This window comes from Pristis pectinata, chromosome 3 (genome assembly GCF_009764475.1).
Source record: "Pristis pectinata isolate sPriPec2 chromosome 3, sPriPec2.1.pri, whole genome shotgun sequence".
Taxonomy (NCBI): Eukaryota; Metazoa; Chordata; class Chondrichthyes; order Rhinopristiformes; family Pristidae; genus Pristis; species Pristis pectinata.
Genome location: NC_067407.1, coordinates 49459448 through 49476790, shown reverse-complemented (window position 1 = coordinate 49476790; position 17343 = coordinate 49459448). Strand labels below are relative to the sequence as shown.

At 37.3% G+C, this 17343-nt stretch overlaps 1 protein-coding gene across 1 annotated transcript in view; it reads left to right on the top strand.

Moving 5' to 3' along the window:
* camsap2a (calmodulin regulated spectrin-associated protein family, member 2a) overlaps positions 1 to 17343 on the top strand; it is a 152764-nt gene that overhangs the window by 86000 nt on the left and 49421 nt on the right. The window contains 2 exon segments of the mRNA XM_052011124.1: positions 3687 to 3770; positions 14262 to 14294. Of these exon segments, the coding sequence (XP_051867084.1) occupies positions 3687 to 3770; positions 14262 to 14294 (117 nt within the window).

Here is a 17343-nt window from a genome sequence, read left to right as displayed (position 1 = left end):
ACATTTTCTGTCCACACGAACAGCTAATAATCAGGTGAAATGATTAAAGGCTGTTTGCTTTAGAATTCAACTTTACTTGAACTCAGTTACAGTAAGGGAAAACGTCTGCTCTTAAGCTTAATGCAGTTCAGTTTATAAAATACACAGCAAAGCTCTTCAGCAGTGGAGTAATCAAGAGTCTGTCTTTTCTCTTTCCTTCTCCTGTTGCTTTAGCCCACTCTTGCTATCAACATTAATTCTGGCATTGGCCATCTACATAGTGCCTCAAACCAGGCTCTTTTTGAAGCTTAAGAAAAGTATTCTGGCATCACAACTGACTGACACTGATGCACAGTGGGAACTTTGGAGACTGCACTTGATCAAACTGCACAAATCAATTCAGCTCACAGAGTCACTGTGTTGGAGATAATGTCATGTCCTAGCCTTTAGAAGACTAAGGGGCCTTGAAATAAAACTTATTTATAGTATCATAAGACTTAGCAGTGTAAAGCAACTTGTTTTTATATATACTTTCGCACAAGCATAATCATACAATATCAAGAGTGATTGTTGCTTGAATGTTCAGAAACAGACTGAAGGAGATGATTGAAGCTCAGTCAAGATGTATGACACAGGTGCGTAACATCTGCCTCACCCTGTACAAGGAGAGGTGTTGTAATTTCAGGTCGTAACTTGTTCAGAAGCATGATTTAAGAAATGCTATCACATATCAGCAGCATATTTAAAGAAATGTATCTTTTCCAAAGAATGCATCCTAATCAACGTTTGGTTGTCATGCCAAAGCTATCTCATTGGGCTTTCTGCTATGTTTTTGCAAAAAAGGTTAACCAATAAAGAAAGGCCACTGTAGTCTTGATCATGAACTCAGTTTGTCCAAAGCTTCTTTACAATTAAATAATTATGAGATGTACTCACTGTCATATGAAGGAAACTCAACAGCACTGTGTACACAGCAGGATCCCACAAACTGCAGTGTAATACCGACCAGACTATTTGCTTTGGTGATGTTGATTGCGGAATAAATATTGTCCAGGTAACCTGGAAAGGAATCACCTGCTCTTCTTCAAAATTGTGCCATGGGATATTTTCTGTCCATCCTGGAGGGTAGATGGAGCCATGGCTTAATCTGAAATGCCAAGTGAGACTGCTAACGCTTCTGATTTGTGAAATATACATCAGAATTGAACTAAAAGGTGTTTCACGTACCAGCAACAAAAGAAACACACTGAGTCATGTATGAGTGTTAGAAAATATTTTATTGATAACTACTTACGATAATAAAAAAAATAAAAGTAAAAATGTTAGAATGTTAAAAGTAAAAATGTTAGATATTAAACCTTAACCCCAAAACTAAACCAAATTCCAAGTCCAGGAATAGTTCTCAAAGTTCAGTTCAGCAAGCCATAAGGTGAAACATGAGCAAAGGTTTCTGCAAAACCACTGTTGACTGAAGAGGAAGTGTAGAGAGAAAATAGAGAGAAATTATGAAATCCATATGTTCCACGATGGAACCCATACGACACCTCAATCACTGATGATCTCCATTCCTTTGTTCCGAAGTATCTGCCACCCCAAAAGACATTCAAGACGTGGCCGTCCACACAAATACCTGTTTCCTTCTACAGGTTAACGACAAAGTGGACTCCACTGGATTATTCCAATAATCCACACGTGGATTGTGGTGACAGACACAGTTACTGTTTTTCATCCATCGATACAGAGACCAGCAGGCAGGGTGTCTCTCTCCCTCTCTCTCTTCTCTGACTCTGACTGAACCAAAATGTCAGCATGTCCTTATCTCCTGTTGTTGCCGTAATCACGCCCCCCCCCCCCCCCACACACACACACTACTGTGCTATGTCTTAAAGGGACATTCACCAATAGTAACCTAATCTGTAACAGGTGAAAGAACTAAATGCAGCATTTATGTTTCTATAATTGCAAGGTGAAATCGGCCACACCTGGACACCATTTCTGCATTCTCTGTTTATTCACCTTGAAATCTTATCTGCCCAGGAAACATTAATCTTGTTGAATTCTGCAGTGTTCTTTATTCTTCTGTAATGAAGTTCATTGCTGCGAAAAAAAAGTGTAGATATTTTACATGAGTCCAGAAATTGGATTTGAACCTCTTAGCTTCATATTGAGATACAAGGTAACCACCATTGAACCCAAGCTCTAAGTTGCTGTGGTCCTAAACCTAAAAATTAAATGTTATTTTCATTTTGAAAGTCAAATTTGCATGTAGACTAACTTGAAGAAGATTCTATGTAGTAGTTTTTAAAAAATATTGTGATTAAATTGTCCAGGTTGAGAAAACAGGGTTTGAGTTTCTAATATATTTGAGAGGCCTGTTTGGATTATTTTATTTTATTTGTATCTCTCTGGTGCAGCATTTAATTTAACATTTGACACAAATAACAGACTTCTGAACTGCACACTTCGTATTTCAGAACTAATTACACCCTCATCCTCCTTGCCTCATGATTAATAACCATTGTGTTTTAAGTACAGTTTTCAAAATAGTTTTGCAACAAGCCTTTTTGTCAAGACACAAGACTGCAGATGCTGGAATCTGGAGCAACAAACAAAAATTGCTGGACAAACTCAGTGGGTTAAGCAGCATCTGTGGAAGGAAAGGAATTTTCGTTGATTCTGGTCAAAACACTTCATCAGGATGTATTGTCATTTCATCTCTATGACCTTAGTTAATGGGAAAAAGTTTCCCTAAGACTTTCACATGAAATGAGCTTGGATTGTCTCGTCCCAGTTCTTACCTGTTAATGAATTTACAGGAGAAGACGGATAATAATTCAAGAATCTGTAAAGGTAGTCTCCACAACAAATAGGCACACAAGGGATCTTGTGTTGAGGTTGAGGTAAGTTTTAAGGACGGAGTCAAGGCAATTTTACCCTGTTTCTAATCACCTTATTCCCACAGCTTTCTGACTGCAGACATGAGGTGTGTAAATATAAACTTAAATATAGACTGCGACTTTGAGTATGTTGCAAGAGGAGTGGAAAAGAATGTTTAGAAATTTGGTGAGAGAGCTGAAGTATGATGTGAGATTTGTGCTGACCATTTGGGTATCATAATCGCTATATATGCATGACTATTAATTGGATATTTTTAGGAGTAGAAACATAGGTAGACCACAGGTACAACACTGAGGCACTGAAGCTAGACAGCAGTTCCATTCTCTTTTGAATTTATGTATTTACAATGGATATGGTGTGGCTTATTTGTTATGGAAACATGAAAAAATATATTGTCTTCTTATGTGCAAACCACAGATTAGTTTCAAACATCAACACTGATGCTTTTAATGTTTTGACTACATTTTCCCCACGACAAATGTGCTGAGCGAAATGTTTATCATTCAATACATAATCTTGAGTACATTATTTAAAATATCAATAAGAATTAAAATCATCTGTGTTTCTCTCTCTCTCTCTCTGTCTGTCTCTCTCTCTCTCTCTCTGTCTCTCTCTCTCTGTCTCTTCCCTCCGCCCCCCCATCAATCTGCTGCACCTGCTTAAATGTTACCTTTCACTTCCTGTTACATCTTATATGAACAATAAATCACAGAACAATAATGTAAATAACACAATTTATCAGCAGTTAAAAAAAATGTTACATGTATTGGGTATGATCTTAAATTCCTTTTTTGATGTTATTGATTTAGGTAAACGAACATTTGAAGGCAATAGTTAGTCACGAGCAGAAGTTGAGGCGACCACAAGGGCCAGAAACACCTGGAAGTCAAAGGGTAGGAACTCAGATTGAACTTTGTCAATAGTATTATATTTCTCACAAATAACTTCAGTGTACAAGTAAATAAAAATGGGCTTTATAGCCTTCAGAATGTGTCAACTCCCTTGCCTGTCAAATAACAGAATGAATATTTATCTTTCACTTTTAAATCATTGTCAAGTTTTTTTTTAAGAGGCAGCATGTTTCTACAGATTAAAGGCTGTACTTTGAGACCTATTGACAATACTCTTTGGTTTCATGAAACTTTATCATATGATCATTGTAGATGATGTGGTGGTAAGCTAACTACCAAACTGGAAAGTAAACTTTGCACTTGAAACAGCACAAAATCCATGATACAAAATAACAAGACATACTTCAATATTTCATTAAACAAAGCCCAAATGTCATTGATGGAATGCAGAAAATGTAGGTTGTTTCAACTGAATGATCTGAGTTGGAGTCTTTGGCTAGATTCCAATTGATTTAGTGATATGAATCAGAATATAGTCAGAAATAAGCAGTTATCATTATTATAGAAATTTCTTTACATACTCTGTTCATAAACCCATTATTTTAATGTTCCAACATTTCATGATGTCGCAATTTTTTCATACCAGTCCAGAAACTCAATGTAACAGTTCCCAATTTACATCATTTTGGTCTTGTATTGAGCGGTCAGCTGATGCAAGGCCTCATATTTTTGGCCAAAAGATAAAGTCATATTTTCCCAGCCAAGACTTCATGGCATTTAGCAATAGAGGCAAATCATACTGGTGAAGATTGGCTCTCATTGTTGACTATGTAGCAACTGTAATGGTGTACAAAACTGATTTGCATTCAAGAAATTGGCAGGTCCCGACACGGATTTTAGTTGTTCAAAATGCATAAATGAAGATTGGCATGGCATTGGTGGATTGGATTTGGAAAAGTACAGAAGTGCCAAGGACATGTATTGGTGACAAAAACTGCATAATTAATTTCAACAATGCACAATGTTCTTTTTTTTTTCCCAATCTTTTTATTAAATTTCAAATTAATAAACATAATAGTAATTATACACATGATACAAAGAGATCGGGATTACAATAATAGTTAACATATACAGACACAAAGAGTAAAATATATAATCTGAACCTCCCAATCTCTTGATAATTAAACATGAGAAGGATTTAAAAAGAAACTTGATTATATGAAAAAAAACCAAAAATAAAAAACAGTAACAAAACAACAAAAAAAAGTAATAATAAACAAAAACTAACCAAGAACTAAACAAAAACTGGGCTGTCGTATTTCTTCAGTTAAAAGCATTATTATGTCATTAACTCCGTTCCTCTATATTTAAATAGAAAGTTATTGAAAAGGATTAGGAAAAGGTCAACTTACATTATATGAAAATGCTGGTTAAATGGGCTCCAAGTTTCTTCAAATTTAGCCGAAGGATCAATAGTACCACTTCTAATTTTTTCTAAGTTTAAACATGTTATAGTTTGGGAAAACCATTGGAATGTAGTAGGTGGTTTAGGATCTGTCCATTTAAATAGATTGGATCTCCTGGCTCTTAATGTAACAAATGCAATCATACGACAAGCTGAAGCAGATAAATGGCTAGAATCCATCATTGGTAACCCAAAAATTGCAGTAATAGGATGAGGTTGCAAATCAATACTGAATACCACTGAAATAATATCAAAAATGTCTTTCCAATATTTTTCCAAAAGAGGGCAGGACCAAAACATATGTATCAGGGAAGCCACCTCAGAATTACATGTAACAGATAGGATTTATATGGTTATAAAAACAAGCTAACTTATCGTTAGACATATGGGTCCTATGAACCACCTTAAACTCTATCAAAGAGTGTCTAGCACACATTGAAGAGGTATTAACTAATTTGAGAATTTTCTTCCATGTCTTTATAGGTAAAAGTATCTGAAGTTCTCTTTCCCATTCATTCTTAATTTTATCAGATATCCCTAGATGTATTTTCATAATCAGATCATAAATTATTGCTATCAAGCCCTTCTGATAAGGGTTAAAACCTAAAATTTTTTCTGTAATTTCAATTTGATGTGGTATCGGAAAAGTAGGTAAAGTAACATTTAAAAAGTTTCTAATCTGTGAATATATATAAAAAAAAATGGGATCTAGGCAAATTGTATTTATTAGACAACTGTTCAAAAGACAAGAAACAGTTATCAATGAATAGATCACAAGAACATGTTATTCCCTTCATTTTCCATAAAGAAAAAGCTGAATCAATTCTAGATGGTTGAAAGAAAAAAATGAATTGAATAGGATTTGATAAGATAAATTTATTCAATCCAAAAAATTTACAAAATTGAAACCATATTCGTATTGTGTGTTTAGTTATTGGATTAATCATTTGTTTATTCAATTTAGTAAGTGCAACAGGGAGCGAGGCCCCTGAAATAGAAGCCAACGAAAACCTTTGCACTGACTCATGCTGGAGATTCACCCATTGTGGACATTGAATTACATCTAAATTTTGAATCCCAAAAATTAAATATCGAATATTAATTGCCCAATAGTAAAATCTAAAGTTAGGCAAAGCCATACCGCCATCCTTTTTTAATTTCTGTAAATATTTCTTACTTAACCTTGGATTTTTATTCTGCCATGTATATGAAAGAATTTTAGAATCAATAATATCAAAAAAGGATTTAGAGATAAAGATTGGAACTGCCTGAAATAGATACAAAAGTTTAGGTAAAATAGTCATCTTAACCGCATTGATTTGACCAATCAGTGATAGGGACAATGGGGACCATTTAGTAAGCAATTGTTTAACATGATCAATTAAGGGTAAAAAGTTAACTTCAAATAAGTCCTTATGCTGCTTGGTAATTTTAACACCCAAATAAGTAAAATAACCAGTCACTAATCTGAATGGTGATTGCCTATAGATTGGAACTTGCATATTTAATGGGAAAAGCTCACTCTTATTAAGATTTAATTTATAGCCAGAGAAACCACTAAACTGAGCAAGCAGTGATAATCCTGCAGGGATGGATTTCTCAGGGTTAGAGCTATAAAGTAACAGGTCATCTGCATATAATGATACCTTATATGTCCCATCTCCACGAATAATGCCAGATATGTTGGAAGAGTCATAAAGAGCAATTGCCAAGGGTTCCGAGGCAATATCAAATAGTAAAGGACTTAAAGGACAGCCCTCTCTAGTACCGCGAAAAAGCCTGAAAAAGGGGGATCTCTGATTACTAGTAAGTACAGAAGCCAAAGGTGTATGATATCTCAATTTAATCGCGGATATAAAATTTGGGCTAAAATTAAATTTCTCAAGCGTGTTAAATATTCCCATTCGACTCTATCAAACGCCTTCTCGGCATCAAGCGAAATAACACATTCTGGAATTTTAGATGAAGGGGTATATGCAGTAGTCGTTAACCTCCTAATATTAAAATGCAAATACCGATTTTTAATAAATCCTGTCTGGTCGTCAGAAATAATTTGTGGAAGTACATTTTCCAGTCTAGTAGCCAATATTTTGGAAAAAGTTTTGGAGTCCACATTCAATAAGGAAATAGGTCTGTATGATGCACATTCAGTACGATCTTTATCTTTTTTAGGAATTAAAGAAATAGATGCTTCATAAAAGGATTATGGTAATTTATCTCCAGATAAGGCATCTTTAAAAATTTTACATAACCAAGGAGTAAGAAGATCAGAACAAGATTTTAAAAATTCTACTGTATACCCATTGAGACCAGGTGCTTTACCAGAATTCATCGAAGAGATTGCTTTCTTTATTTCTTCCTCCAAAATGGGTGCATCTAATGTTAAACGTTCGTTAAATGGTAATTCCAGAATATTCAATTTCCTTAAAAATCTGTGCATTAAGGTGGAATCCTCAGGAAATTCTGATTGATATAAAGAAGTAGAAAATTCTTGAAAAGATTTATTAATTTAATCATAGTCAACCGTCAAATTACTATCTCGTTTACGAACCTGAATAATTCGACGTTTAGCCAAAGCAGCTTTTAGTTGGTTGGCCAATAATTTACCAGATTTATCACCATGTATATAAAACTGACTCTAAGTTTTGAGTAATTGATTTTCAATTGGGGATGTTAATAACAAACTGTGTTGCAATTGAAGTTCAATTCTCTTTTTATAAAGCTCCAAATTAGGAGCAATAGAGTATTTTTTATCGATTTCTTTAATCTTATCAACCAATGTACATATTTCATTATTAGTTCGTTTTTTCAATCCAGCAGAGTATGAAGTAATTTGACGACATATATAGGTTTTAAAGGTATCCCATAATACCCCACTGGAAATTTCTTCCATTGAGTTAGTTGAAAAGAAAAAGACAATCTGTTCTTTAATAAAATTAATGAACAATGTTCAAATGGAAGTTTTATATTTAACAGTGGAATGTGCGAATCATAGAGGAAGCAACATGTCCCAGAGCCCAGATATTCTTGGCCTTACTGGTTTTTTGCTTCCATAAGACAGTCTTTAACTGCATGTGTTGTTTTCTTTTACGTTATCATTTACTTATAGGAAAGTAGGATGGGCTGGGATTTTAGTGGATCCAGCCTGCTGTCCAAGCATGCTGCCTATGCTGCCCATCCAACCACGGTGACCCGATTTCAGATATGGAGTGCTAGCCAAGCTGACCCTCGCACCAGAGAGTTCTCTTAGGAAGCAGGCATCGAATCTTGAGATTCCCTTTTGTCCAGCTCCCAGAACTCTCTGATGGTCTTTTGACAACTTGCTATTGTCAAAGACCCTTGAACTAGTATCAAATGCCTCTGACAATTGGATGCATCTTAAAAACAACTCAAATAGGCTTAAGTAATCAAATGAAACTGATGTAAATAAATTTAATTTAAAGCATTTTAAAGTCCAAGGAATTAATTAAAAAGATAAAGAATAAGTAAACCACTCACCTACACGTAAAACTTTGGTCAGAGTTAGCATCTCCAGTCAAATGGGAATGGGGTTGGGTGACATGCCAGTTATGGCAGCTGGAAAGCTGAGAGGCCCTGAGGTAGAATGGTCATTCCAGCAGTGGAGTGGGAATCATTTGCACCAGCATCTTTGCTATTGGAAGAGTCAGGTGACAGTGCACTGACATCTATCTCCGGCTAATCCATGTTTTCCACATTTCCATGCATGAACCTAGAAGTCTGAGATGAGCAAGAGGTGAGCAAAATGTAGTCTGCTAATCAAGAACTACATCGTGCATTTTTGCCTTCATTCAGAGTTCCTGTTCATCTTTTACTAGAGAGTGAAGCATTCTGAAATTAATGTGTGCGCAACTCTTGTAATGGTTAGTTTGTTGGCATCTGTGTTGTCAGATTGAATTTGTCGCATCAGTCGTTCATGCCAGCAATTGCCAAGAATTAAAGCAAAAAGCAAACAGCAGGGGAACTCAGCGGATCAAGCAGCATCTGTGGGATCACAGATCTGTCATTACAGAAGCTGCTTGACCCACTGAGTTCCTCCAGCAGTTTTTTTTTGCTCCAGATTCTGCAGTCTCTTGTGTCTGCCAACAATTAAATGTGCATTGGTTGTGGCTAATATGGTACAATTGGTCATAATTTGCTTCACAGATCAGCTAAGATTGTGTCCTGCCATGTTACTTATCTGTGTTGCATCTGAATGGGAAAAACAAATCAGTTGGCAGATTTATGGTCCTGAGGAATTAAAGAGAAAAGTTTATAACACGTGCATTTCATGTGCATGTATCTTGCATTTTTTGCTCATCTCTTACATTGTTAGATATTACCCTGCAAAGATTTATTGCGAAAAGAAGCCAGTTAATTCCTGTTTATGTTCTCTGAATTTGGTAATTTGGTGTCTGCCAAATTTAAGACATTATATTTTCAGAAGGCTAAGATCTGTTTGTAAATCCCCAAGATGTGCTTTATTGGATTGTTTTGTGCAGAGGTACATTCTGTAACAGGACGGGTGAATCCAACCTCAGCAGCTAATGCACCACAATTATATTTGAGCCATTGGGAAACAGACTGGCAAATAGCAACAAGTAAAAAATTCAAACACTAATCTTCAATGTGCAAATAAATAAAACTAAATGTGATTGTTAGAAATATAGTCTTTATTTATTAACATTAAAGAGTTTGAAATAAAACAGAAAATGATGGAAATTCTCAGCAGGTCAGACAGCAAATGTGAAGAGAGGAACAGAGTTAATGTTTCAGGTTGAATAGGTTACAACACACCAGTCCTTTATTTTGCAATACAGTTTAATATCTGAAGATTTTGGAAGTGCGTTGAATAAACCTAATAACTTTTCTATCCACTTCTACAAGGTTGGCTGCAGAGTTTCCTATGACTATGGTTCATTTTTGGAATCACTGTATCTCTGTGTTACTGAGGCCCCCTTTGACATGCTTTGCTCCTTTACCCTGATAGACAATGAGAGGAGGAGAGAGGGTGTGGTGGTTGGAGTGAGCATGGTTTATTCATTCACCGTATCTCCTAAACCTGCAATACCATTGAACAGGAAAAAACTGGGCACTTGTGCTGCAGATCCTTCGTCCCCCAGCCTGAGATGGGGCTTTTGTAAATAATGGCTGAAGGTTGTTTGGATACAAGAAAGACTACAGGCCCTGACAACATTCTGGCAATAGTGCTCCAGAACTTGCTGTGCGCTTGGCCAACCTGTTCCAGCGCAGCTACCACAATGGCATCTACCCGACAATGTGGAAAGTTGTCCAAAGTGCAATGTGCAAAGTAATGTTCGCTGATGATTGTACAATATTCAGCAGCATTCACGGCTCAAATAATGAAGCTGTTGACAACCAAATGCAGCAAGACCTGGATGATATCCAGGCCTGGACTGATAGGTGGCTAGTAACATTCATGCCACACAAGTTCCAGGCGATGATGATGAGAAAATCCATCTAGCAGCCCCTGACATTCGATGTATTACCATCACTGAATCCCCCACTATCAATATTCTGGGGGTTACCAATGAACAGAAACTGAACTGGAGTAGCTTTTTACACAATGTGGCTACAAGAGCAGGTCAGAGGCTAGGAATTCTGTGGCGAGTAACTCACCTCCCATCTCTCCAAAGCCTGTTCATCTGCAAGGCTCAAGTCAGGAGTGTGATGGAATACTTACCACTTGCCTGGATGAGTACACCTTGTCTGCGTAGGTTTCCGCCAGGTGCTCCGGTTTCCTCGCACATTCTAAAGACGTACGGGTAGGTTAATTTGGGGTTTAAAAAAATGGGCAGCGCAGACTCGTTGGGCTGGAAGGGCCTGTTACCACGCTGTAAATAAATTTTTTTTTAAAAATCAACAAAGTCGAGAAGCTTGACACCATAAAGGACATAGGAGCCTGCTTGATAGGCATCCCATCTCCAACCATTTACTCACTTCACCACTAATGCACAGTAGCAGCAGTTTGTACCATCTACAGGATGCACTGTAGCAACTTACCAAGATTCCTTCGACAACACCTTCCAAACAACTTCTACAAGCAAAAAGGACAAGAGCAACAAAACCAGGGGAACACCACCAACCAGAAGTTGCCTCCAAGCCACACACCATTCTGACTTGAAAATATATCGCCGTTCCTTCACCATCACTGGGTCAAAACCCTGGAACTCCCTCCCTAATAGCATTGTGGATGTACCCACACCTCAAGGACTGCAGCAGTTCAAAAAGGCAGCTCACCATTGTGTTCTCAAGGGCAACTAGGGATGGGCATTTAAATGCTGGCTCAGCGTGCAAAATGCACGTCCCTTGAATGACTATATAAAAAATGTAGTCGTTTTAGTCATTACGTGTCATTTAATTATGTTTAATACTTAAAATGATTGTTTCAGAGGGTTCATGTGGTGATAGCTGAACTATAATAAGATTCTTTCAGGATGCAGATCTTATGCAAATATAATGAAAAAAGAATTGACTTACATCAATGACTGGAAATGTATTTTCAGGAGAACTTGAGTGGTCACACCTGGTCTGTATTTACACATTCCTTTTGTTTCTGAAATACCTCTTTTGCACATGGAATCCATCACTAACTCACATTGTTGAATTTTAACAGCATGACGGTTTTTAATTCATTTGTTAGAAGTGTTATTATTCAGACAACATTACACAGATGAATAGTTTCCCTTGCCTGTGAGAGCATTTATTGGTACAGCAAAGAAGGAAGGGTATATTAGTTGTACCCAACTATTTTTAAAGCATTTGAAACAAAGGTTTTCTGTTTTGAAGAAATATTGTTAATTGAATAGTTTTTCTGCTGATATTGGAGGTTTTGAGATAATTGCTGACTTGTAAAGAAAATGGTCTTTAAGTGTATCTCTAATGCAGCTGAACCATACCTGACTACCAGTGCACAGTCCTTCTGTATGTGTCCTGTTACCACACAGACTTGCATTATATATCTGAGTAGCTGGACTTCGATTACAACCTTTGTGAGTCCATATTTAAAGCCCTTCACGTAGATGCAAAGCTAGTAATTTTATAGTGTGATTAAAAAGTTTAATTATGAATGTTTGTTACTATTTCATGATAACACCATGAGATATTACAACAATGATTTTTTGTTTTGATTTTTTTGGGCAAGACTTTAATGGAGTTTTTTATCTCCTCAATTAACAAGGCTTTCAACACTTGAATATTCCAGACAATGGCTTTTGAGCTGTGTCTGTAGGTTGGCAGACTGTGCAATATTACCTGTCCTATATCCAGTCGGCCTCCATAGTGTTTCCATACAGAGACCAGCCAGTAGATTTTCTTTTTAAAAAAAGCTTCTGCAAAGGTCAGGAAATGGATCAAATTGGGAAATGTGGTTATTCCAAGAAACTAAATTTAGTGGTGTATTTTTACATGTTTTTATAAGATTTCAAAATTTCATTTCTGCCCAATTTGTCTGGATGTCCTTAACCAAATGAGCCATTCCAGAAGCTCTGTCACTCAGCAAAATCTATGTGTAGTTTAGTTTTGGAAATCTGGAGGTTTACTTATTGTAAACAACTGTTTTGCACATTTCACATTTTAACTTGCATTAAAGCAAGATTGTTAAGAATTTGACCAAGAGCAGAGAAGTATTTAGAATCCCTTTGCAAAAAAAGTCATTGGCCATAATATCAAAGCATCTTACAGACATTTTAATGGAAATCAAAAACAAACTGCAGATGCTGGGAATCTGAAATAAAAACATAAAATACTTCAGCACAGAGTCAGTTGGGCAGCATCTATGGAAAGAGAAACAGAGTTAATATTTTAGGCTGAAGACTCGTCACCAGAACTGGGAAAGGGAGAAAAAAGTTATGAGTTTCAGAGAAGGAGTGGGGAAGGATAGAAAGGACAAAGGGAATATTTGTGATAGGGTGAGATCAGGGTTGCCATGGGGATAAGTAGTGATTTATGGTTGATGGTGGCATTAATAATAAAGACAAAAGAGTATAAATGGAGGGCAAAATATTGCAAACTATGGGGCTGTCGGTCCTGTCCACGCAACTGCAGGAGATGCAACACCTGTTCTTTCACCTGTTCCCTTTCCCACTTTTCAGGGACCCAAACAGTCCCTCCAGATGACACAGAGATTCACTCGTACTTCTAGTGTAGTGCAGTTATGTTCAAAATGTAGTCTCCTTCATACTGGGGGAACCAAACCCAGATTGGGCAACCACTTTGCGGAGTACTTGTATTTAGTCCATAGGAGCGATACTGAGCTTCTTGTTACCTTGTCACTGTAATTCTCCGTCCCACTCCCACTCAGACCTATCTGTCAGTGGCCTTCTGCACTGTTCTAATACAAGCTCATCACCCATCTGAGCATGTTTCAGCCTTCCATGCTCAGTAGCGAATTCTACAACTTCTGGTAATGCATTTTCTCTGCCTATATAAGAACTGGCCACTAATGCTGTAAGTCATCCACCTGTGATACTGACTCTTTTCTCTCTCCATGAACACAGCCTGATCTGCTGGACATTTCACAATATTTTACACTCCTTTGTTTGCATTATTGCTCTCTATCTGTGGCCATTAACCTATCAATCAATACTTATCTCCAAGGTAAACCTGGCCAACAGATATGCCCTTTTTCCCTGTCTATCCCAATGTATAATTAATTTGTTTTTCTCATTTTCCCAGTTCTGACAAGAAACTCTGTTTCTCTTTTCACTGATACTGCCTGATCTGCTGAGTTGTTTCCAGCATTTTCTGCTTTTATTACAGTTCTTTTAAACGGTGTTACCATTTCTTCCTGCATAGTTTGCATGTATGTGCAGTGCATTGAGAGACAAGAATACCCATCTTGTATTTAAAATTGTGAATGAGACAAATGCACCCGGAATAGCAAACTAATATTTCACAAAACTGTTCAAATCATTTTATCTTTTCATCATCAAGTGAAGGACAGTAAAGCATTTAGAAGTAGCTCATATGAACCTTGACAAAATTGTGACTTTCTTTTTTTTCTCATTGCTTCCATCCCTTCTCTCTCCTTGATGCTGCTTCCTGTGAAGTCTCCAACCAAATGGTATTGGAAACTGGTTCCTGTAAGTTAATTCAATGAGTAGTGATCCATTGTATTTGTGAATATTTTATTTTCACTGTTGCAGTAGCCCGTGTGGATTAACGCTTCATTTGCTTTTCGTCCACTGTGATCCATTGTCATTTTCTGCCATTAACCTTTATCTCCTTTATTCATTTGTTTAAAGATGAATCGCACAGTTTTGCCACTTACATTCATGTCCTTTCCTTGCATAGAATGTTTACTTTTTAACAAGGCTTTGTTTCTCTGAAAGTTTTTTAAAAAATTGTCACTTTTAAAGTCAGTATTGAGCATGTCTATGTGCGTGATAAGTTAGTTGATAATTGGAGCTCCATTCTTACTCTGAAAACAGTGCAGGTGATAATCAGGGCTTTTTTTAATAGTCACTGAGACAAGGATATGTTAATTAAGAATTACAATAAATTGAATATATTGGCACGTGCTCAGAGTCCACAGTTCAAATTTGGTCCACAACATCTCAACTCTGAGCAGAAATGTCATAAACTAGCTTAGAGATGGGAAAGAGGCTTATACCATTTTCAGCAACTTGCTTGGGGAAAAAAGACATCCAGTCCTCGGGAAGTATTGCTTTATTCCTGTATCAATTCCTGGCAAATAGTTTAGAGAAGCAAATCTTGTGGCATATATAATGTAGCTGCATTGTTGATAGGAAACACCCTTGTGGTATAACTGAATTAAGAGATAATGAAGTGTGACACTGAATAAATTCAAGGATAGCCAGCAAGTTTACATAGGAAGTTACCATTATAAATGTGAATAAGAAAAATGTTCATTGTACATAACATTTCACATTGTCAAGACATCATAAAGACATCCCAAGCACTCCAAGCCAATTAAGTATGTACTAAGTGTAGGCATTGATCTAAGTTACATAACGCTGGTTTAACATTTAATTCAAAAGGCATCTTCTCCAACAGTGTAGTATTTGCTCAGTTATGTCACACGGTGCCAATCCAGATGGCACCGCAAGTCCCCAGAACCAGTGAGTCAAAGTCTGTTGGAAATGTGAATCTAACAATGTCAACTTTGGTAAGATTTATGTTGCTGTGAGATGAACTAAATACCTGGGACTGTAGTGAACAAACCAGGCTACCTGGTTCACCATTTAGGGGAGGATTTCTGAGTAACAGCTCAAGACAGAGAGGGAAGTGTAGATTGGAATGGAACAAATAAAGAAAGAGAAATTAAGAAAGGAAAACTGATGGGATTAGGAGAGAATAAAAAAGGAAAAATTTGTAAAAAAAAACAAACAAAATTTTAAATTATCCAGTTAAAACCAGAAGGAATGAGGATATTTGTACTTAAGCATTTTTATAATAGTTTGCGAGAAGTAGACAGACGTGGTATTTTTGAAATGTTATGAAGGGATGGAAACCCTCATTGAACCCCTCATATGATGCTGTGCAGAACAATAGGTTTGGTTCTTGTCCGTAGATCTGAGCTGTTGATCATAGCATCATGGCAGCACAGAAATAGGCCATTGGTCCCATCAAGTCCATGTCAGTTCTCTGCAGAGCAATCCAGTCCAACCCATTGCCCTGTAATGCAGGCATTAAGGGATGCCAGTGTAGTATCAGAAAGGGAAATCTGGACGCAGCAAATTGCAGCTAGGTTGTACACAGCATTGTTAGCAGCAATGAAATTAGAACATAAATTACATTGCACTACAGATCAATTTAACACTTAAATGTTGAAGCAGAAAATGCAGCCAATGCCCATGTAGAGGAGTGACTGGTCAAGCTTTGGAGAAGCTGCTAATTCTGGTTGGAGGTGCCTGGAATGGAACATCTTGATTTGCATGATATCCCCATGACCTGGTCTCGGCCAGCATAAAAAAGTTCTACCTTATCAGGAGGCAGTAACCATAGTATGATAGAATTCACCCTGCAGTTTGAGAGGGAGAAGCTGAAATCAGATGTAACGGTATTACAGTTGAGTAAAGATAACTAAGGAGGCATGAGGAAGGAGCTGGCCAGAGTTGATTGGAAGGGGATCTTAACAGGGAAGACGGTGGAGCAGCAATGGCAGGAGTTTCTGGGAGTAATTCAGGAGACACAGCAGAATTTCACCCCAAGGAAGAAGAAGCATACAAAGGGGAGGACGCGGCAACTGTGGTTGACGGGGGAAGTCAGGTACAGCAAAAAAGCAAAAGAGAATGCATGCCATATGGTGAGATTATTGGGAAACCAGAGGATTGCGAAGCCTTTAAAAACCAAAAAAGGGTAACTAAAAAGGCAATAAGAGGGGAGAAGATTGCAAAAGTTTTAATAGATACATAAAGGTTAAGAGAGAGGCAAAAGTGGATATTGGACTGCAGGAAAATAGTGCTGTAGAAGTATTAATGGGGAACAAAGAAATGGTGGAGGAACTGAATAGATACTTTGCATCAGTCTTCATTGCGGAAGACACCAGTAACATGCCAGTAATTCATGCGAGTTAGGTGGCAGAGGTAAGTGTAGCAGCCATTACTAAGGATAATGTGCTGGGGAAGCTGAAAGGCCTGAAGGTGGATAAATCACCTGGACCAGATAGACTACACCCCAAAGTTCTGAAAGAGGTAGCTGAAAAGATTGTGGAGGCAATAGTAGTGATTTTTCAAGAATCACTGGAGTCAGGGAGGGTGCCAGAGGACTGGAAAATCATAAATATAACACCCCTGTTTAAGAAGGGAGGGAGGCAAAAGACAGGAAATTATAGGCTGGTTAGTCTGACCTCAGTGGTTGGTAAGATTTTAGAGTCCATTATTAAGGATGAAATTTCAGAGTATTTGGAAGTATGTGACGAAATAGGGTGAGGTCAGGACCATTTCCTTAAGGGGAGATATTGGCTGATAAATCTGTTAGAATTCCTTAAGGAGGTAACAACAGGTTCTACAAAGAGTCAGTGGGCATTATTTACTTGGATTTTCATAAGGTCTTTGACAAGGTGATGCCCACGAGGCTGTTAAACAAGATGAGAGCCCATGGTGTTAAATGCAAGGTACTAGCATGGATAGAAGATTTGCTGACTGGCAGAAGGCAGAGAGTGGGGAT